Source organism: Rhinolophus sinicus, chromosome 1 (assembly GCF_057876585.1).
Source record: "Rhinolophus sinicus isolate RSI-liver-muscle chromosome 1, RSI-T2T, whole genome shotgun sequence".
Lineage (NCBI taxonomy): Eukaryota > Metazoa > Chordata > Mammalia > Chiroptera > Rhinolophidae > Rhinolophus > Rhinolophus sinicus.
In genome coordinates, this window is record NC_142501.1 from 6,358,172 (window position 1) to 6,381,378 (window position 23,207).

Genomic DNA, 23,207 nt, shown 5'->3' on the forward strand with positions numbered 1-23,207 from the left:
ACGCTCACTACCTAGTGACCTATTCATCTGGGCACCTTGGGACAATCCCTCCCAAATGAAATTCAAGTTGCTGCACCTGGCATAGCCCACGCTATTACACAGATGGAGTGTTTGCGGACACGCTGACCGTGGGTCTTCACTCTAATCCCTCTGCCTCCGGTCTCTCCATCGCCTCTACTTCATTCATACATCACTGTCTCACTTGGCCCGTCTGTGTGGGTCTTATCCACCTCATCGTGTTCTCTGTCTGCCTCTCCACTCTCTGGTTCCCGAGGCAACGGCGGTGTCAGCTTGGTCCCCGCTACACCCAGGCCCCAGCTTGGCACACAGCAGGCCCTCAATAAATACAAACGTTCAAGTTCCTCCCGTGTTGGGCTCAAGAGGGTCCCCACACGCCTGCCTCAGGGTAAAGCTGAACCCTGGAAGCCAGTGAGGATAATAACCATTTATTGAACCAAATTATGCCTAAAGAGTAAATTTCCACTTAAAATGAAACCTGACAACACTCGAGCTTCCCCACCACAAGACGTTGTCCTTACAGTTTCAGTCCCTGCAGTGGTGGTGACCTTCTCTCGGGGACAGTGCTGAGCTTGTCCCTGCCTGGGAACGGATTACAAGAGATGACCTCAGAAGGCCCTTTTCTAAATTTCAGTGCCTACAAATTCAGCTGAGGGCAAGTGGTCATGTAATGTCACAGTTCCCCACACACTGGCCACAAGGGGCCCTGACAAAGCAGAGATTCCCCACCCCCCAGCAGAGGCTGAATTCCTAGCGTTTCCTGACAGTGTGCTGCTCACACCAGGGGTATCAACCCAGAAGAAAGGAGGCAAAACAACTTGTATTAAAGAGGGATTAGAGCACGCAAGGCCTCCCTCCCTTCTCATTCCTCCTCCAGAAGGCACTGTCCCCCCCCACCCCCAGCTTCAACCTCTCCCCGCCACACCCTGGACCCCTCCTCATCCAGTTCACCCTGTGAATTATCTACATGGTTGTCTCTCCAAGGCTCAAGGGCAGAGGCCTAGAATGAACCAAACCCTCGGTGAATGTCCCCTGAACAGGACCAACTGCCACTGCTGGCCTGAAAAAGCTGACATCGCAAGGCATGGCGCTTTGTCCTCATGAATATTACTAGATAATCTCACCCAATAAAACCACAGTCTGACACCGGCTGGCTCAGGACCCAGAGATTTCTCAGTCTCAGCACAATGGACATTTACCTCCCCCCCACCCCCTCCCCTCCTGGCCCCAGGGGAACTCTGTAGGGGAGAGGAGCCTGTCTTATATATTGTAGGATGTTTCGCAGCAACCCAGGAACAACCCACTATGTGCCAGTGCCCCTCCCCGACCCCCCCCCCCCACACACACACAGAGTGACAACCCAAACTGTCTCCAGACACTGCCAAATATCCTGATTTTAAGGGAGGGGTGAATTTGATGAGACGGTCACTCTGCAAAGTGGGTTAATTAACTCGCCAGCAGTCCCAATCGGGAGCAAAGCCGGATTAGAACCCAAGTGCTTCCCCAAAGCCCAGGTTCTTTCCAGCAGCAGTTTGTCATTTTCAATGTTTTTTCATAGCACTGTTGCCTTGCTCTCCAGGCTTGACACACTTTAATAGTCACAATTTTAACATTTCGTAGGAAAAGTTCAATGCACCCAAAGCCTCCCATGACTTCTGCAGGGAAGGTTTACAGCAGAGCCAGCGTGGAGCATGATGTGGGCACCGTCTTGGGTTACCTAGGTGTCCCTCGTCCCAAAGCCTAGGGAGCCAGTCTCCCTGTAGCAGCACTTCTATCGGGCCTGTACCCATGGCCCACGGGCGGCTCCCGCTCGGGTTTGGAACCAGGCGAATGGGCTGATCTGTTCTTCATTATCACTCATCCACTGCTGAGACTGTGCCAACCTCTGTTCCCGGTGGCTCACGCCCATGAAACCCTCAGCCTCAGCCGGTGGCTCACGCCATGAAACCCTCAGCCTCAGCCGGTGGGGGCCCTGTCCCCACACAGGGCTGTGAGCTCCCTCCTGCCCGCGTCCTCGTCTGAGCGGAAGCTCTGGGGAGCAGGGAGGGCTGTGCTGGAAGCAAGTGGCCCTCTACCGAGCCCTGAGCTGCCACCACCAATGGCGGCCAAATACACGAACGGACAAATCACAGCCAAACAGGCAGCAGACAGCCCCATGTTCATGAGTTCTTTATTGGGATAAATAACAGCACGCTGTTCACACCACACAGTATTTTCCTAACTTGAGTCCTTGGCTTAGGGCACGTCTGTCTGCAGCAAAGGACGCTGGCCCAAGGGGCCACTTCCGGGGGCAGCCGCCGGGAGGGCCAGGTCAACCACGGCCAGGGTTTGAGAGACTTTCATTTAATACCCAAAGTAAACATCGCTTAAAGCAATTAAAAATACAATAAAATACGGGCCCACAAAGGGGGTGAAAAGAGGATTCAGCTGCTTTAAAACAACAGAGCTCCTTGACACACCCAATCAGGGCCCTGGAGCACATGGGTGCTGGGCTGATGCCTGCATATTGTGTGTGGATGTTGAAGAGGAAACAGAGCTGCAAGCCGGTGCCCCCAGGCCAGTGGGGGTGGGGGGAGACATGCCCGGGAAGGATAAAAGCAGAGAAGTAGTTCACGCTCGGTTGCACAGAGCCCGATCTTGCTTTCACTCAGTTCCTGTAGACCAGGTTCCTCTTCAGAGAAAAACAATGCGCTGATAATGTGGGTCAGCCCACGAGAAAAGGTTCCAGAACTTTCCAGAATTAAGGTTTTTTTCTGCTACCCGAGCTACCCCCAAGAAGATGCTCCAGCATCCCCGGCCCTGGAATTCACGCCCAGACAACTATTGTCCCCAAGCCAATAGGGACGCTGGGTTGATCACCCAGAAGGACTCATTCCCCGCAGCAGAGGTCACCCAACTTCTGCCTCAGAACTGGCTCCCGATGCATCCGTCCAGGCAATGCTTTGAATTCTGATCCACACTGGACAGTGAAGGGAGAAAAATGAGATGCATACAGAGTAGGGGGGGCCTTCACTGGTGTGTAGGAGGCACACCCACGCCTTCAAACCAACTTGAAAAAAATAATTTGGATAAAAGATAACACCCTCTGCTGGAACCACAGCCTCAAGCATAGTTTCCCCATGTCTTAGTATTTCTTTCTCTCTCCCACTCGAAACACAGGGGGTTTAGTGGGCTCGCTGCCTTGGGAAGCTGAGCGCCCCCATTTCCTCCCCTTCATGGCACAGAATGGGCAGAGCACCCCTGAGCTGAAGCCCCCGAGGCTGTGTTCTTTCCAAATCCTGCCCTTGCCTCCGTCAACCCTCGCCACGGCCCCCAGAGATCGGTGACACCCTTGCCAAGCCCACCTGTGAACCAGCCCACTGGGTGGGCCCACCAGCCCCAGATGCTGTGATCCCATGTGAGTAAACAAAGTGGCACAGAACATTCCAGCCTCAGCCATTGTTCAATGTTGTTCTTTAATGTCACTCATCCTGCAGGAGACAACATAATGCCATTTTAATTATTTCTTTCCCCTGCTGGGAAAACACCTCCAACCAAACGGCTATTCTGAAGCCATCCCCAGCCTGGAAGCAGTCAGAGCGGAGACAAAATATTAAACTCTTTTCTAAATCTTGAGAGTTTGCATTCAATTTGATAGGAACAACTCACTCAGCAGCTCTGATCTACAGCGGGAAGGTAAAAATTGAAGAGATGGGAAAGGCCCAAAGGAGGGCGATGTGCAGGGTCTCCAGGGTGCTGGCACGTCATAAGCCCCAGCTGGGAGCTGGGGAAGGAGGTTTGGGAGGAAACCATGCAGAAACCACCTGAGACCCAGCCGATAGATCCCCGTTTCTCTCCTGAGCCAAGGTGAGCCGGGGTGAACAGCACGTAGAGAAGTGACCAGCATTTCCTTTTACAGGCAACCCAAGGAGACATGCCAAAGGGGCTTGGAAGCCACGACTCGGACAGGAGTGAGATAAACACCTCATCTCCCTGTCATGGGCTGAATGGGGCCCTCCCAGAATCCATATGTTGAAGCCCTAACCCCCAGGACCTCAGAACATGACTATTTAGAGATGGAGTCTTTAAAGAGGTGATTAAGGTGAAATGAGGTCAGTGGGATGGGCCCTGACCCAATAGGACCAGTGTCCTTAGAAGGAAAAGCGATCAGGACACAGACACACACACAGGCACGACCATGTGAGAACACGTGGAAGACGGCGCCAGGAGAACCAACCCTGCCGATACCTTGATCTAGAATTTCCAGCCCCCAGAGCTGTGAGCGAATACATTTCTGTTATCTAAGCCCCCTAGTCGGTGGTGCTTTGTTACAGCAGCCCAAGCAAATGAACATACACTGCTTTTTAAGTTTTTAAAAATGCGTTCATCCCCAGACAGGGGCCCTGCGATGGGAAACTTCCAGTGGGGTTGTTGCCAGCTGCATCTTAGAGCCAGTTCTGACCCACCCCACTGGGTAGCAAGAAATAAAGAAATGCCTTCAGCAAATCCATCCCTCTGTGGGCTGTGGCAGTGGGGTCGTCTGTGTCTTAGATGTTTGAAAACAACACTAAACGAAAACAACACTGAGTGGCCAAGAAGCAGGAATGTGTGGCAGACGTGCCTGTCACAGCGAAAGCCTCTGGGACTTATTAAAACTGCAAAAACACTTGACTAAAAAGGCTTCCATTCCAAGGAGAGCCCTCCCAAGGGATTCTGCCAGAACAGGCAGGCTGACGGTGACTTTCTCATCGCCTGTGATGGTTAATTGTGCCACCAAATGGAATGCAGGGCGCCCCCTCCCATGGGCTTTCTCTTTTTCATTTTTTGATCCAGCTGATAACCAGTGACTCAGCACCGTGGACTCCCAGGTGAGGGAGGCCTCAGACACAAGCACGCGTTTAGAACCCTGCATTTCAAATTACACAGAAAAGAGATAAAGAGCAACAACCAGATAAAGGGGTAGGGGTGGGGGCCAACCACGGGCTTGGAGGGGAAGCCCAGTGCCCGCCTCCCTGGACAGCGGAGCACAGGGGACGTCCCCGCCACAGTCTCCGCTGCCCCAGCGTCACTCCATGTTCTTGTACTTGGTGAACAGGTTGTAAAGAACCCTCAGGGTGGATTTCAGGTCCAGGGTCACCACATCTGCAGAAGGAAACAGAGAAACTGTTGGTGGGGACGAGAGAGTTCACCTGGAGCCCTGGTGCCGCCCCTTGGGGGTCACGTGGGACAGGCGCTGTGTCCCCAGCAAAGAGCTGCTGTGTGAAGACGTCCAGGACGCTCTGGGCAATGCCATCCCCAGTAGGATGAGCACGTGGGGTGGCCAGGACAGGGCGCTCCGACATCCCCTCTAGGATTTGCATTGGGACAAGTCTGAGGACGGCAGCGTCTCAGTGATGTGGGGTCTACAACAGCCGAGGACATTTCCTGGGGACCAAACACCCACGGGCTAACCTGTGCCAGGACCGCTGGCCTGCGGCAAGACCAGGCCTCCTGGGGCAGGGCAGGGCAGGGTGGCAGCTGCTGTCCTACCCCTCCAGGCTGGGCACATGACGTGGCCTGCCGCAGGACACTTTAGGGCTGACAGCTCCCTCAGGGCCCAGTCAGTCTGGGACACCTTCTTTGATGGGAAGGGGACCTGTCCTCTGGGAGGCGGGATCTAGTTCTTGTCCTCACATACCCTGTGACCTCAGACAGGGGGCTTAGGGAGGGCTGTGGCTCCTGGGTCACAGGATAGAATTCCTGTCCCTTAAATGGTGGCTGGTGAGCCTCCTAGGGTGGGCGTGTGGAGGGTAAGGAACACCTCCCGCCCGACAGTCATTCAATGGCAGTGAGCCTTTCGTATCCTTTCAAGCATGAAACAGCATCGCCAGCTCAAGGCACCCGGAGAGGCAATTAAATCCGAAGGCCACAGCCTCCGAGTCAAATGGATTCTAAAGAACCAGCATTGGTGGCTGTGTCAGCACAGTCGTCTTGGTCCCCAAAACCAGGAGCACGGGGAGGGTGGGGAACTGGGAGTCATCAGAGCCTGGCCTGCAAGCCACTCACTCGGGGTCTCATCGGGAGAGATGGGCCTGGCTTTCCCGTCCCCTCGGACACCAGGCTGACTTCCCTGCCCTGCCCCTGACTCTCCCCGAGGGCACCTGGTTGGGGCTTTACCTTCAGGCCGAGCCTTGGGTTTCATGAGCCCTGCGTCCAGCATCAGCTCAAAGGCAAAAGACACGTTGTGGACCTGCCAAGGACACCAGAGTTAGCACCGGGGCCAAAGCTGCCCCCAGGCCTGCCCGCTGCCCACTGCTTTCCCTCTGAAAGGACAGGATGGGAGCGAGTGTGGACGGAGTGGACCTTTGGAACTACTATGCCCATGAGGACCCAGCATGCCCAGCGCAGGGCACGGGTGGGCAGAGGGAGGGTGTCGATGTCTGCTGAGGGCAACACATTCCCTGGGTGGTCCTTAGTCCCCTCACCAGTGACCAGGGGGCCGCTGGGACATGCAAGGAGGAAGGCACAGAGCCTGCCCTCGAGGCTCGGGGGTCCCTGCATGCCTGCTCTGCTCCAGGCCACCAGCACGTCCAATGATGAGAAGTGACAGTGACCCCATTTTACAGATAAGGAAACGGAGGCTCAGAGAAGACAAGCCACTTCCCAGAGGCACCCAGCCCCGTGCACTGTCCCCAGCATAGAGCAGCCTTTTCTCCTACAGCTTCCTGCTCCGTCTGCCACCAGCTCTCCACCATCCAGATCATCTAATCTGCACGTGCACAGCAGACTTTGAATCAAGGGGAAAGAGACAGGATGGCAAAGAAGGAGAAGCAGGAAGAAGAGACAGGTCTAGGCTGTCAGCCCAACTTGGGAACAGACGTTCTCTCAGGGCCTCTTCCATGGGCCCCTCGGCCTGAAGGATCCTTCCCCCGAGCACAGGCAGGTCATTGGTGGGAGGAATGTCCCCTCTGGCACCCGTACCCCGGGGGGGGGGGGGGGGATGGCTCCTTGAAACTGCTCAGCGTGGAGCATGGGTAGGTCATGAAACCCACCCTGCCCCACGGGGAGGACAGTTCAGGAGACACTTCCTTCCAAGTCCACTTCACAGCCACTCAGCCCAGCAGTGGCTTGTGTTGAAATAAGATTTTCCTTCTGCTTTCCTCTCAGTCTGAGGAAACAGCCCGACAGTAAATGGCCACCAGCTGCCTCTTGTTATCTGTCAGAGCCATGCCTTCACCCCCAGCCACCTCCTGTGCCCCAGGAGAGAAGCGTGTCCTGAGCCAGGGCCCCCGACAGGGCAGAGACAACAGCAGGCAGCTCCCGACAGGGCTTTGGGGACACCCTCCCTGACTGTGACAGCCCCTGGCCCGTGACGACCAGGCCGCATGCCAACCCCTAAGCCCCACGCCACAGCTGCCAGAGCCAGCCACAGAGCAGGCCACCCTGAAGTTCTCTCTCTTTCTCTGCCATTCAAAGGGTTTTGGAGAACCTGGCCAGGCGAGAGAAGCTTAGAAGGTTCCAGAATAGAAGGGGCTCTTCTGGCTCTGCCCCTGCTGACCGTGTGACCTTGGACTGTCTTGGGCCCTCCTGAGATTTCGTTTCCTTTTCGGTGGGGACAGAGGGAATCAATAAGGGGACACAGGAGAAAGGACCTTGAAACTAAAGCCGCTTTCTGATATTTGCTTCTAGGAATAACCTCCAAGCCTCTAAGACACAGTCGACTCTGGGGAAGGGGTGGGGGGGCACTGTGGAATCTTCCAGAAAGATGACCGATGGGCACAGGTACTTAGCAAAATGGCCAGCACAGTAAGACACGGTGGCTGTAACAAAAATCCGTGGGTGGTGCCCAAGCCTCTGAGACAGTTCGAGAGGCGCCTCTCCTTTGTTTGCACAAACTTAAGGGTCTGAGCTGTCCTGTCTCTTTTTTTTTTTTTTTTTTAATCCAATGCAGTTGTTTAAAAATACAGGCCCACGATGCATCTCCAATTTCGGTCCCCGAACCCCAATTTCCTCCTGCTGCTGCAAAGGTTCCGACTGTCGGAGCATGACGCCTTTCAGGGCCCCTGGAAAATACTCAGTGAGCGGTCCCTCTGTGCCATGTCACCACTGCCCTGGGGGTTGGGACCAGCCTGAAGTGGGTTCTGGTCTATGCAGTGGGGAAACACCACCACCTGTGAGGGGGTCGGGAGGACCAGGAGGTTGATAAATGTCTCGGCTCATGAAGAACTTCCCAGCGGCTCTGTGAGGGGAAGGGACACACTGGGGCGAGATGAGGAACCCCCACAATCCTCATCCCCCTAGGAGAGCTCCCACAGCTGCCCCCAGACACCACCAGATATGTCCCTTCTCCAGGGTGAGCAGGCTACCACCGTGATCCCCTCACACAGCCTTCCCTTTGTGGCCCCCATTCAGAGGCGAACAGGCCTCCCAGGCCGGGGAAGTGACTGACAAAGGCTTTCATCCCCATTTCAAAGGGAAGAAGGCTGGGCTGGGAGGTGACGGCCCATCATTTGCACAGAACCTGTTTCAGAAAGAAGCCCAATTCCAGACGGCCTGGAGAACGTCACCATTCTCGCCAGCATTCTCATTAATTTGAACCAAGAAAAGCTCTCTCCAAAACAATACATCTGCCGCCAGCCAGGTCAGGCCTGGAAATGCACATGCCTCTTCCCCAAACTGTGTTCGGGTTCCCAGAAGGACAGCACCACAGCCACGTTTCCTGACGGGTCCCGCAGCTTTGCTGCTTCCCTCTGCTCTCGTTCAAACTCTCACCATTCTCTGTGGCCGCTAACGTGCCAGGACCTGTCTCATCTGTTCTGATTCCACCTCAGCAGGCAAGACGGGAACACTTGGCCACGAGCAAACAGCCTGCCAGGTGTCAGAAGTGGGCAGACTGATAAACATTGCCCCATTTTTGGAGGTTTCTCTGGCTGTCACCTCCGCCTGCATTGTCTGCCTCTCTGACTCAGGTCTAGCACCTTGGGAAAACAAAATGACATATGTCCGTGTGTCCAAAGCAATATGGTCAGTCCATACACCAAGTTTCCAAAGGTGACGCACTAAATACTGCCAGACGGCTGAACCTCAGGAGGCCCCGGGGCAGGAGGCAAAACCCCCGGTCACACAGGTCACGTACAGCAACCTAAATGTAAAAGTTAGGCCCGTGGATCCAAATAAGCCTGTTTGGGAATTTTCCTAGAAACAATCCATAGGAATGACAAATATACGTATTCAAGAAGATGCCCCATTGTTTTAACAAGTCGATTGTGCAAGAGTTGGGAACAGGAGACAGTGGCGTCAGAACCACTCCGTGGGGCTCTGGGCCACCAGTGAAAATGGCATCTGGGAAGCTCATGAAGCAACAGGAGACACCAGATGTGATGCATGTGTGGAATGAGCAGGGGGCGGGTCTGCAACTCTACTGACATTTGACCACAATTATTAAAACTGATCATGTCCCGTGGGAAAGACTGGGAAGAGAACATGGCAGCCAACACGTGGCTGTGCCGGGCACGGCTGACGGGCCTCCTTTTTACCGAGTTATGTCTAAGTGCCATGTCATTTGTCGTGCCGTTCTTGTTTTTGGAAGAAGGCAGCTAGATGGCAGAGTTGTCAGGGGTACCCTCCACCACACATGGTGACGCTGCAGACAGGCACGTACCTTCTGGTCGAAGCTGTCCGGGGTCAAGTAGAAGTTGTGCAGGGGGACAAAGTAATCGTCCAGAAGGCCCATGAGCAGAACCAGGTACACACCATCTGCAAACTACACAGAAACACTTGGTGATGCTTCTGGGCCACACACGGAGGCAGAGAATGTTCTGCATCTACTCAGAAGGAGGAAAATGTTTTAGAGCAAAACAATCCATCTCTGGGGTAGGTGAGAGAGCCTGCAGTTGGGTGAAGGACCTGGGTGCAAATTACCAGGCTTGGGACCGGATGTGACCGTGCGTGTGTTTGGAGCTGGAGTGCAGCAGCGTGGATAGAACCACGGCTCCAGGACCAGACTGCCCGTTAGAGGCTCATTCCCCACTACTGACTAGGGGCCGGCATGGGCTCCCATCTCTCAGCGCAGGCAGGGAGCGACCAGCACACACTCAGCGTTCCATCAGTGTCAGGGGTAGCACTTCTAGCTGCGCTCCGTCCTGGAGCCTTGGTCACGATGAGCTTTTGTGTGTACCCAACACCTAGTGTTCATCCCAGATGGGCCCTGAATGGGGGGGAGGCTGGCGGGGGGGGGGGGGGGAAGCCCTGCAGGCTGCAGCCCAAGACTGCCCAGCCCTTCTCCCCGCCCCAGCCCAGCACCACCTCCCAGCCACAGGAGGGGAACCAGGAATCGAGAACAAAAGCCTCTGCTCTTTGGCAGACAACCCTCACCCGAGTAGCCAGGACAGGGCGCAACTGCTCCTTTCAGAGACAAAGCCCTGGAGACCGACAAAGGCAGAGCGACTTCCGGAGGGGAGGGCAGAGCTCAAGGGCAGGAACACCACGTTGCCCACCTCACCGCCAGGGCCACACCAGCACTGGGGAAAGGCGGGCGGCACCGACCCCCTCAGGGGACAGGGATGGCGTCCTGGGGGGGCCTAAACTTGCCAGGGTCCCTGGAGGGCGAGGGTTTGTGAGGACCTGAGCCTCCCATGTCTGGAAATTCAGTGTCCGACACAGTAACCACCGGCCACATGGGCCCATTGAAATTAAAATGGTTTGTTCTTCAATGTTGCTGATTCTTTTTTACTGCTGTAAAATATACATAACGTGCAATTTGCCATTTTAACCATTTTTAAGTGCACAGTTCAGTGGCATTAAGTACATTTATGTTGTTGTGCAGCCATCACTACCATCCTACACAGAACTTTCTTATCTGGCAAAACTGAAACTCCGAGTCCATCAGACACTAACTCCCCCTCCCCCGCCCCCCAGCCCCTGGCAAACACCATCCCACCTTCTGTCTCCACACATTTGACACTCCAGGTGCCTCATATGAGCGAAACCACACAGTATTTGTCCTTTTGTGTCTAGCTGTACTGTTCGAAAAAAATTAATTGTGATAAAATATACACAACATAAAACTTACCGTGTCACCCATTTTTAAGTGTATAGTTCAGACTTGTTAAGTACAATCTCCAGAACTCTTAAATGTAAATTTAAGAAAAATAATAATTATAGCTCTCTTCCCATAAGCAGTCTGAGGTGACCTCTGAAAATGGTTCGTTATTCACTTGACCCAGAGAACCCCACAAAATCATGCCAATCGGGAGGCTCCAATCTTCATGTTCAACTTTAAGAACACTCGTGAACCTGCCCTGGCCGTCAAGAGGCTGCATATCCAAAAGGCCACCAAGTGTCTGAAGGATGTCACTTTACAGAAGCGAGGTGTGCCACTCTCAGTGTCGTTACAATGGAGGGCTTGGGAGGTGTGCCCAGGCCAAACGGGCTGGATGCAGGGTCGGTGGCCCAAACAGAGGGCCGCATTTTTGCTGCACAGAGGAATGCGGAATACAAGGGTTTTGATGTATTAGACTCTGGCCACTGAGCCCAGCCAGGTGAACGAAGCCACCCGAGATGACGGCACAGAAATTACCGGGCTCGTGGGCGGGTTCACCTGTGCACGAGCCCCCCTGCCACACGGAGCCGATCCTCACTGAGAAAGAGCACGTTGTGCCTCAACCAGAAGGGGAGGTGGCACAGGAGAAAAAGATAGCCCAGAAGACCCGGAAGGAACAAAGCATCCAATAAATGCTAATAAACGCAGAAAATTAATTAAGATATAAAATCAGCTCCTCAGCCAGAGCGGCCACATTTCATATGCTCGACAGCCACGCGTGGCCGGGGGCTACTGGATCGGATGGTGCAATGATACAACATTTCCATCCCTCAAGGAACTTCTACTGGTCCGAGTGGTCTGGAAGACGGCCACTCAGGACAGCTGGACAGCTGTGAGGGGCTGGGCCCCAGCTTCCTAAGCCTAGCAACCCGCCATGGGTGAGATAAGAACCTGAAGAAGGGAGGGCATTGTTATTTTAAGACAATGACAGCCCCCTCCACCATCCTAGGTGGGCCACCCACTCCCCAATTTTAGGATGAAAAGTCAAAATCACAAACATCCAATAGTGCCAAAACCTGTCCTTGGGAGGGGAGGGGAAGCTAAGAAACAAGCCCAAGGCAGAGGGATCCCTGAGCGATGTGTGAGCAGGTGGGGGGCTTCCTGGGGCGAGTGTTCCAGGCCCCGGTGTAACGTGATCTGATTGGTAAATGACCCTCTGCCTGCATGTCACAAGCCTCATGCTTCCACACCATGAAGACATTACTCACTCATCGCCTTAAGGAGATCAGAAGGGTTTTCCAAAAGTTACGTGCACCCATGCAGCGTTTCCTGCCCCACTCTGGTGGAGCGCCCTGGGGTTCGCCCCCAGTGACACTGAGCCAGCATGGCCAAGACACCACTCTCATCAACACTGACCATTTCCAGGGAACCAGAGGTTGCCCGTGAATGAAGACACCACCCGCATCCCCTGGCGATGCAGGGAGCGGTGGTGCTGCCGTACCCACAGGCCGAGATGGGCAGAGTCCTAGCTTATTTCCATGGCACCTCTAACCTACCCCTGGCACTCTGTGTCACAGAACGGTGGGAGAGATGGGAACTGAAGACAGGAAGGCCCGGGAAGGGAAAGGGGTGCCCAGGAGGGTGAGTGTCAGGCAGAGGGAGAGTGGCGGTTTATCAGCAATGAGTAGGTCCCTCCAATTTCACAAACACAGAGCAGGGGTCCTGCGACAGGGCTGTGCCCAGCTCGGAAATCTCCACAGAGGCCCCAAGACACCACCGTCGCGTCTCCATCATCAGTAGTGACCTTCATTTAAAAAATATATATATATATTTAATAGCAACCCTTTAAATACATTATTCTCCACTAAGCCTTCCTATATCTACGGTCTGGAGTTTAAACATGTGGAGAGAAGGTCAGAGAAGTTGAGACACTGGCTCAGTATCACAGAGCCTGGAAACTGCCCGGAATACAAAAGTGGTTTTCAAAAGGAGGGACAGCACATGCATGAATGGATACACACACACACACACACACACACACACACACACACACAGTCACACACACTCACACACCTCTCAGCAGGAATTTGAACCCTGGTCTAAGGTATCTGGACTTTAATGATGAACGTATTTGTAAGAATATCCAGTTCCATTGTAACAAAAGAAAAAAGTTCCCTGCATTTCTGTGGCCACTGATCTTTTCTGGTAGACCAGTGGTTAAAAATACTGTTAAGATATTACTTGAAATAATGCGCTGATAGAAAAAAATGGAGCTATTGAGTAAATGACAATGAATGCACATTGGAGTTTAGCGTCTCAGCCTAAGCTATCTGGCTAGTAACACTGGTGTGTGGGCTCATTGAGAAGTGACAGCGGGCGCTGCCGGCGAGGGTTCCCAGCACGGTGAGGAGAGCTTCAGGTTGTCAAACCTTCTTGGGCCCTCAGTGTCGCTCCCTTTGCCCTGACAATTCTATTTCTAGGCGTTTATCATGAGGAAACACACAAAGCACAAACAGCATGTGCATAGATGCTCACTGTACTGCTATTTACGAGAACAGGAAACGCCCCATCACAAGGGACCAATTTAATGAAGCATAGCACAGCCATAGATGGACAAAGAGGCAGCTATTAAAAGTGACTGATATAGACAGACAGACCAGGCAACAGAGAAAACAGAAGACAGAAACACCACAAAAAGATGCCCACAATATATTTAGTAACAAAAAGCACATTACAAAACAGCTGTATAGATGAGCCACTGTCGTTGAAAAACCACATGTATGCATAGGAAATATCTAGAAAAATATACGTCCAACCATGAACTATAGTTACCCTGGAGAGCATGATGGAGGGTGATTGTGGAGGGGGAGAAAGGAGCGTTTTCACTTTTCAGTTAGTTTACTTCTGGACTGTTACTACATCAAACAGCAAATAACCAGAGGCTAAGTGTGTGATATTAGTAAACTGCTAAAAATAATAAATGTACTTGCACACAATGCACAAATAAATGTGGACATTAATGTTTTGCTTTCAAATACAGACCCTGTGATTCGTTACTCACGCAGAGAAAAGGTCTGCAACCAACCTCTCAGCAGTTACCTCCGGGTGACGGCATTACAAATGATTTTTATTTGTTTTGCTTATCTGCACTTTCAGACATTTCTACAATGAACCTGAATTACTTTTTTAATTAGAAAAGGAAATGAGAAAAGTTAAAGAAAGAGAAAAGATGAATGCCATCACCCAGGGGTGGAAGAAAGATCAGCTGTGCGTTAAGAGAAACCTGCACCAAGAGCTCCAGGCTCAGAATTCGAGCCCCCACTAATGCTGGGAAATGATATTTTGTCTTTAACACTTGCTGAGAGCTGGAAACATGTTTTCACGATGCTGCTTCTGTTCTGAGTGGAGATGGGGGGTATACAGTTGACCCTTGAACAGTGAGGGGGTTAGGGGAGCTGACCCCCTTGCAGTTGAAAATCCACGTATTATATGCTGTATTCTTATAACAAAGTAAGCCATTTACTGTAAGTTAATGTCTGTTTACAGGATGAATCTTGTCAGTACACATCAATATTCCCTTCTAGGATACAAAACGCTGTAGGTGTTACATGTGTTACTAACACTAGACATCAAAAAATGAAAAGATAATGTGAAAAAAGAAACATATGTATTTACAGGTGTAACAATTCATGCACTGATAACAAAGAAGGAGCAATATGATTGTTTCATGGTAGTAAGAAAATCTCCAAAAAATGTTCCAATATATGTATTGAAAAAAAAACTCTGCCTCTAAGTAGAGCTGTGCAGTTCAAACCTGTGTTGCTCAAAGGTCAGCTGTACTTCATACACTTTTTGCAGAAAGAATATTTTGTGCATATGCGTTAGGGGGATATTTAGCGAGCCTTTGCGAGATGTCAGCCACAGCTCCAAGTGTGAGGATCGCAGTGGAGAGCAGACGCAGGGGGACAGAACATTCTAGAATGAGGGGCCTGCACAAGCAGAGGCTCTTTGTTGGGGGTGGTATGGCACCTTGGAGGGTGTAATGGGTTGAATTGTTCCCCCCCATAGAGTGTGCTGGAGTCCTAGCCTCCAGCCCCGGGAACATGATGTTAGTTGAAACAGTCTTTACTGAAGTAATCAATTAAGATGAGGTCGGTAGGGGGGCCCTGATCCCACATGCCTGGTGTCCTTACAAAAAGAGGGAACTTAGAAACACATGTACACAGGGAGAACGCCACGTGAAGACAGAGGCAGAGATCGGGGTGACACATCTATGACCCCGTGACTATCAAGGTCACCAGCAAACCCCTAGAAGCCAGAGGAGAGGCCCACAACAGGTTCCCCCTCTCGGCCCTCAGAAGGAACCACCCCTGCCAACGCTGGGCCTTCAGCCACCAGAGCCATGAGAGAATACACTTCTGTTGTCTAAACCACTCAGTTCCGTGGTACTTGTTCCAGCCGCCCCTGGAAATGAAGACAGAGGGCCTGAGAAGCCCAGCGTGGCTGGGGCTGGAGCTACTTTGGCTGCAGGGTGGGCATTTCTGTCACAAACAAGATGGCACCAGGTTTGTTCACAGGCGCCCCCTGGGATCAGAGCAGGTGATGGCTGGAAACGACGCAGGACAAAGGATCCTTCAACCCAGAAAGCTGCTTACCTGAGTCTCTAGTTCCGTCACCTCCAAATTGAGCTTGTTCAGGTGCTTGTTCACAAACGTGATGAGGGACTGTCAAGGGAACCATGAGAGAGAGTCAGCGCCCACCCGAGGGACGGATTCGACACGTGGAATGCTTCCCTCACCTCCTCTGTTGGCCACAATAAAAGGCTCATGTGTGAGACGAAACGTTCTTACAATACCCCTTGGTTTTTAATGAGACAATGACTAAACCTATCCCAGCTGGAGAAGAAAACACGCACCTTTATTCACCAACCTGTGTACACACCTACTCATCCACACACACAACATCAGTGCCTTCAGAAGGACACAGTCGTCAGCGGAAGATAATTAAACTTTTAAAGGTGTCCTACATGTAACCTCGAAGGACAAAAGATTGAGAGAGAAAGGCTGCCGAGGGCCACACCCCTGTTTCTGGAGAGATTCTATCCAGGCTTTATCTCAAGGGAGGAGGCATTTAAAATATTTTTTTCAATTACAGTTGACACATATTACATTAGTTTCAGGTGTCCAGCACAGTGATTAGATATGTACACAATTTATGCACTGATCCCCTGATAAGTCTAGTACCCACCTGGCACTACACACAGTTATTACAACATTATTGACCATATCCCCTGTGCTGTACTTTACATCCCTGTGACTATTTTGTAACGACCAATTTGTACTTCTTAATCTCTTTACCTTTTTCACCCATCCCCCCAATGCTCCTCCCATCTGGCAACCATCACTTTGTTCTCTGTATCTGAGTCTCTTGCTTTCTTTCTTTCTTTTCCTTCTTTCTTTCTTTTTTAATTTGGGCATTTCAAAGCTTGTCACCAGTAATTATTCTCAGCAATCAAACCCAACTTTAATGGAAACTCAATACCCACCCTCTACCCCCACCCCTGGACACGATGTCATTTCCATATTCCTTCTACTCAAACTTACAGAGTAGCTACTATGGGCCAGGCACTCTGTTTGGTGCTGGGGACACAGAGACAGCAGGACAGCCCCACCCTGGAGAGCCTGTGACATAACTTTCCATGCACACACCTGGTGGAGGTGACAGAGAAATCGAGAGAGATGGCAAAGCTCGTGAAACACGCTACAGGGGGAGGATTGGTGAGTGCGCAGGAGGGTGTGTGGCTCCCTGGAAGGGGTGGGAGAGAGGCAGCATCGGAGCTGAGCCTGGGGTAGGGGGAGTGGACAGAGCAGGCGCCAGCCACGAACACATGTGCAAACCCTGTGGGATCTTCAGGCCGTGGCTGGATGTGGGTGGGATGGGAGAGCATAGGAGGGGGGTGACCCCAGAGAGACCTGGAGAGGTGGGCAGGGTCCCCCTGCTATTTGTGTGGGGCATGGGGAGCCCCCAACACAGCAACTCTCAGTGTGGGGGTGGGGCAGGGCCAGGCTGGAAGCAGGAAACTGTCAGGCAAATAAATAAAAGGATTTTTGTCTTGTTCATTGCTGGGGTCCCAGTGCCCAAACTGTTTTTTCAAAGAATGAATTAGCATCGTATCTACTGAAAAAGGAAAGCTAACCTTACACTATGTCATGTTCAACACTGTCTAATGACCATGTACGGCTATACACGGTCACATTGTACTCTCATGGCGCCCCTGTGAGGTGGGGAAACTAAGGCAGGGGAGTGTAGTCTGCCTCAGGTCACACAGCTGGTAAGTGGGGAAGCTAGATTTAAATCACCCATGGAACCAGCTGTGTCAGGGTCCCTGGGGCCAGATGTGGCCGGTGTGGGGGTGGGGGGCACTGCTCTGCAGCCTCAGGGTATGACCCAAGCCTGCTAAGAAGGTTCTGCCCAGCAGAGCCACTGGGAGGATTTCACAGGCCTTTGCAAAGTGCTTCCAAGGACTAACAAACTCATCATCCCAGCCTGGACTAGCATTGTCCACGAGTGGTCTCCATGGGAATGTAATGTGTTCTATCTCAAAATAAATTCCACACATGTCAGCATGTTAAAGGCTCTGAGAAGTCCTGCATTAAGAAACCTGTTTGGGGAAATTGTCCTAGACAAAGAACTCTCTCCTGGGCCGCAGGCAGAAGTGACCACTCCCCAGATTTCACAGGAAGGCGGAAGCACATCTGTCCTGCCACTGCCGTCCCCAGGGAGACGTCTGCAGGTACTCAGGTAGCTTGATGTGCCATGAGGTGAGTCTCGATTCCTTCTGGGGGAGAACAAGCCTTCCTGGCAGATGTCCCCGGAAGCTCATTATTGCCCAGTCCCAGACTTCAAAGCCTCGGGTTCACATGGGTGTTTCCATATTTGACCAGCGGGCTGCCTGGGTGGATAGTGAGGGGTCCGTCCTTTGTGCACCTGTCTAAGGGGAAATAAGCCAAATCCACACACACAGCGGCTGTGCCAGGAAAGGCTGCCTGTTTACCGGGCAGGTTGTGAATGCAGCTTTGTGGTAACGAAGCCAGCAGAAGCCAGCAGGTGGACATGCTTAAAAACACTTCCACGCTGAAAAAAAAAAAAGCCTCAGGTTGGAATGAACTGCCACACAGCTCTGGCTGGGCTGGTGGGCAGGAAGACACCCAGGGAGCGGAGACGTTGAGTTACAAGGTGCAAATTTTATGCACTGTAGTTACAGTTTTGACTATAATTACACTTCAGTCCATGTGGCAAACATTTCAGAGACTTCAAACATTTTCCCACCTTCTTCCCAGCATGGAGTCCGTGCTGTAAAAGGCCTGGAGAGGAGAAAAACACAACCCATCAAGGCTTACCTTCTTCACCAAGCTGAGCTTGTCCGGAGCGTGGTCGAAGAGTGTGTCGAAGGCGTCCCGCTCTGCGTGACATGGGGAGGGAGACACAGGGACAGCGTTTACGGACACACACGTGCTGCTCCCATCCCCGCCCGTCCCGGGGAAGAGGCAGCTTCTGACCCCCAGGATGTTCACGCCTGCCTAGAATCCTTTCAGTTGTTGCCAGAACCAAAGGGTGCGTGCCGGCAAGGAGCTAAATCAAGGGAAAGATGCTTGTAAGGTTCCTTCTAGCTCAGTGTCTATCTTTCCACATGAAACACAGGGGTAGCACTGGGACATCCACCCGCATCACATCCTACGACTAGAAGGGTCCTTGCTTCTCCCTTTTCCCACAATCCTCATCCAGCAATAAGTCTTGTCAGTAAGTTGGACCACCTCTCGGGTTCGTCATGGCTGCCACCCCCACACACGCGCCATCCATCACCTCTCTCCTGGGCTAAGCTACAGCCTCTGGCGTAACTGGTCTCCCTTCTCCACTCTAGCTCCTCCGATCCATTCTCCCCAGCAGGCAGAGCAAGCCTTTTAAAGTGTAAACTGGACCATTTCTCGCCTCCTCCCTAACCCTGTCCTAACTAAAACTCTCTGACAGCTTCTCATCACTCTTAAAATAAAATTCATTCTCTCTCCCTTGGGCCCATGGGACCCAACACGTTCAGCGTCATCCCCCAACACACTCACCCTCCCTGACTTCATTCCACTGACCGGCTTCCCGACTGCTCCTCCGTCGCTCACTTACCACAGGCCCTTTGCACCTGCTGTCCACCTGCCTCACTTCCTGCAGGTTGCTCTCAGATATTATCTCCTTTTTCCCATGACCATGGAAAAGAGCCCTCTGCTGCCACTATCTGTCCTATTATCCTGGTGCATTTTTTGTCATAGCATTTCATCACTGCTTGAGAGCACATTCTATTCTTATTTGTCTGCTCTGCTCTGTATTACCTGCGGGCCTGTCAGCACCTCGAGGGCTGGCACCGCTGTCTCACTTGTTCCCTGCACTCAGAACAGTGAAGGGCCCATAGCTGGTGCTCAGAACAAATGAATGAACCAGAGGAGACCCTGCTCTGTCTACAGAAACGCGCCCAGGGGTGTCCCCATCGGCAGGAATATCTGTAGGGCCTGAGTCGGCCCATTCCACCAGGTCCCCCCCCACCTGCTTTCTCCCAGGTGAGCCCTAACCTACTCCAACTACCACTCAGGGGTCCAACCTGCCCTCCAAATTAACACAGAATCAACCCCTTTCTTTTCCAACATGAGGCCACTGGAGCTGAGTAGATAAAAAGGCTCTCAGTAGATAAGAAAGGAGCAGGGCTGGCTGGGGGCCAGGGGCCTGGTCTAGCCTGATGTTCCTATGGGGCCACAGGGAGGCAGGACAGAGACCTGTACAGGCTGGACCCCAGGCAGGAGGGCTGAGGTGCTCCGGGCGGCTGCACGGCTGTGGGGGTTAGTGCCAGGGCACGGGGCAGCTCACACCCCCCACCCAGTCAGTCCAGCCCAGGTAGCCTCCTCCTTGGCTTTCGGGAGAGGGAAGGAAGGTGAAAGGCAAAGAAGAAGGGAGAGAAAAGTGTGTGTGTGTGTGTGTGTGTGTGTGTGTGATGTATACACATGCATATGGGGATGGGGTATGTGTGTATGTTTGGGGGGTGGACAACCCAAAGGCCCAGCCCTGCAGAAGCCTTTCCACTGCAGCAGCTGTAAATTATTTTTATAATTATCTAAGTCGATAAGACAGTCTACTAAGGGGGGAGAAAACTAATCTTTACAAAACAAGATACACATTTTAAATGCAGCTTGAGAAAAACCCAGGAGCAGAGCAGGCCTTGACGTCAGCCGGGTATATTTAGCTGGGCCACTGCTGGGCGTCCAGAGTCAGGGCACGAGGGAGACATCGCAGCGATGTCCCCCACGGCCGGGCAGGCCTTTCCTGTGCGCTGCGTGCCTGGCCTTGGCAATGAAAACAGATCAGCATTCAAATCCTGGTTGCCTGACTTCAAAGTCCCCTGACTTTAGGCCGATGGCTTCTCTCCCTAAACCTGTTTCTTCCTCCATAAAGTGGGAATGAAAATAGCCCCTCCCTCACCGCTGGGGCAAGAGTTAAAGGGTGAGAGGAGAGGGACAAGCAGTGCACTGCCAGCCGATGCTCAGTCCATTAGCGCTGCCTCTCGTCCCGCCCCCCCCCCCCCTCCACTGGGGACCGACACAGAGATAAATAAGGAGAGGCCTCGCCTGAGGAGGCAGATGGGTAAACCGAGGTGGCACAAAGGGACCCAAAAAGGCACAGGAAGGGGCCAAACCAACCAGAGTGGGCCAGTGTCTGTCAAGAGCAATCTTCAGGGATGTCTAGTTTGGTCCAAATAAAGTTGTTTTTGTTTGAGTCAATATTTTTTAAATTGGAAGATTTATCCATAAGTTCTGAATTTCTGGCTTCTCCTTAAAAACTGGAAGCGGGGGCAACAGTGAACCTACACTGGCACCTGGCATCAACGAGCCACCCCTGGAAGTGGGGTGTGGACTCTCCAGTTTGCCCCAGACCCCACCACTCCCTACTGCCACCCAACGGGGACAGGGGGCAGCTGCTGAAAGTGGACATTCTCGCCACTTCCCTCTGTCATGTTATTGGCCTGGCCCCTCGAGGCACCTGGGTTCAGAGCCCGTGGACACAGGGGCCCGAGGAAGGCTTCACATGGGAGCCTTGACGTGTCAGCTGGGGCAAGGAGAGTCGGAAGGGGATTCCGGGCAGAGGGAACGGAAAGTCCAGAGAGAGACACAAGAAACCCAAAGTGGGTTCCGGGTGGACGGTGAGGCTAAGGGGGGCGGGGTCCCACAGGGGAAGGCAGTCACCAGGAGTGGCGATCAGACTGGCTGCCGTGGGAAAACAAACTGCTGGCAGAAGAGGGAAGATGTGAGGGGCAGGGACGGGGGTTAAAAGGAGACACAGAGCGGAAGGGGAAGAAGCTTTTTCCTTCTCCCCCACTTACCCAGGAAGGGGCTCTGGGAGGAAGCCCAGGGAGGGGGAGAGGCCGCCTACGGAGAAAGGCAGCCAGCAAACCCGTTGCCATGGAGATCGGGCTGCAGCTCCCCAACTCCCCTGGGGAGAGAAGGGCCTCCCACCCCATCAGAACAGTGGTGGTACCAGGAGGTGGGGGGCAAGGAGAGGCAGTGGGAGGGGAGAGGGGAGGCAGAGTGGACCCCTCTGTCCCTAGCTCAGAGTGGTCATGTGAGAAACTGAGGCCGAGAACATGGATCCTTGCAGAGCCCAGCAGGTGGACATTAGCCCAGGAGGCTCTGCCTGGTGTTCTGGAAGGTTCTGGAACGTTGGTTGCTGTGGGCGATGCACGCTGAGGAAGACACTGCTCCAGCCCACAGGATGCTTACAGTTCAAGGTGCCATGTGAGAAGGGAAAAAGGGAAGGGGCAGGGTCCCCGATCGTGTCTGCCAGGCACACGATAAGGCTTGACTGAGTCAACAGTGACATAGGGAGCACAGCAACATACTCCCGGTGAGCAGAGTGACAAGAAAAGAGATAGTAAGACGGGAAGGGGGCAGGAGGAGCCCCAGGGGGCAATTCAGGGCAGGGTGCTCAGGGAGGGTCCCCTGATAAGTGACATCTGAGTAAGAGCAGGAGGAGCTGAGTGAGCCAAGGATGGATCTAGAGGGAGAGCATTTCGGGCACACGGTAATGCAGTAAAAAAGCTGGGAGAGCCACAGGCAGGCTGGATATTTGGGGGGGATGGGGGGACAGAGAGGAGGCAAGGGGCTTCCAGAGGGGTGGTCTGAGAGGGCCTTGGAGGCCACTGCGAGGGCCGTGGCTGTGGCTTAAACCCAGGTGAGGGGTGATGAGGAGAAGAGTGAGGGGCTAAGGGGTGCTTTGGGAAACCCGGCCCCAACGATGATGCACAGGAACCAACTGGAGGGGCCAGCAGGAGACAAGTGCCTGGAAAGACATCTGACTTTTGAGGGGTGTGGGGTTACAGGGGACTGAAGAGCCCCACTGGAGCCCTGCTGCGTGCGAGGCTGCCAGTCTGGGTAACCAGGAGACTGGAGCTTGCGTCAGCAAAGCCACCAGGAGGTGGAACTAATTGCCTGCCACCCACTAATAGCCTGTTTGCATCTCACACGCATGCAAGAGCCTGTACAGGAATGAGGACAACTTTACCGGCTTTGTGGTTCCACTGCCGCCACCCTCACGCTCAACCATCTCCTCTGTTCCCCAGCAAGGCGGCTGGGTCCATTTTTCACCCTATGACACCTGGCTCTCACGCAGGAGCCCCCACGCTGTGCACCAGCCCCAGGAGTGCCCTCTCACAGCACTGTGGGGGGCTCTCCCCAAGCATCTATTTCCTCTGCCACAGCAGCCCCCAATGGGACTGAATCTCCCAAGTTCCCCAAACCTCAAACCAGGCCTGTCCCAAACATGAAAATGACAACACACAGAAAACCACAGACAACAGTTTAAAACGCTCCGAGGGCCCCACTCCTCACCTCTATGCTTCTATAATCCACCAGGGTCTGAGCCCCTCCTTGCAGAAAGGTACACCGTGTCCCCAGACAGGCCTCTGCCCAGACACAGGGCAAGGCTGGCTGCCCACGACACCTGTCCACTCGGGAGGTCCACGCCGGCCGGGGGAGCTGCACTCCTCACTGCTGTTCTGTGTCCTTAGCCACTAGACACAGGACAGTTTCTTTCCCCTGCCCCCACCTTTTTAAAAATAATACAGACATTAAAAAGAACTGAATTGCTACTTTAAAAACAT

General features: G+C 53.0%; 1 protein-coding gene across 2 annotated transcripts in view; it reads right to left on the reverse strand.

Annotated features, from left to right (window-relative positions):
* Nucleotides 1-3,454: 3,454 nt before the first annotated feature.
* Nucleotides 3,455-23,207, reverse strand: part of PARVB (parvin beta) — a 90,674-nt gene continuing 70,921 nt past the window's right edge. For both annotated transcript variants that reach the window (XM_074326524.2, XM_074326522.2), the window contains exons 9-13: nucleotides 18,418-18,479; nucleotides 15,673-15,741; nucleotides 9,638-9,739; nucleotides 6,154-6,226; nucleotides 3,455-5,139 (exon numbers count right to left, since the gene is read on the reverse strand). In XM_074326524.2, the coding sequence (XP_074182625.2) occupies nucleotides 5,063-5,139; nucleotides 6,154-6,226; nucleotides 9,638-9,739; nucleotides 15,673-15,741; nucleotides 18,418-18,479 (383 nt within the window). In that variant the 3' untranslated portion in view covers nucleotides 3,455-5,062. The remainder of the gene's footprint in view (nucleotides 5,140-6,153; nucleotides 6,227-9,637; nucleotides 9,740-15,672; nucleotides 15,742-18,417; nucleotides 18,480-23,207) is intronic.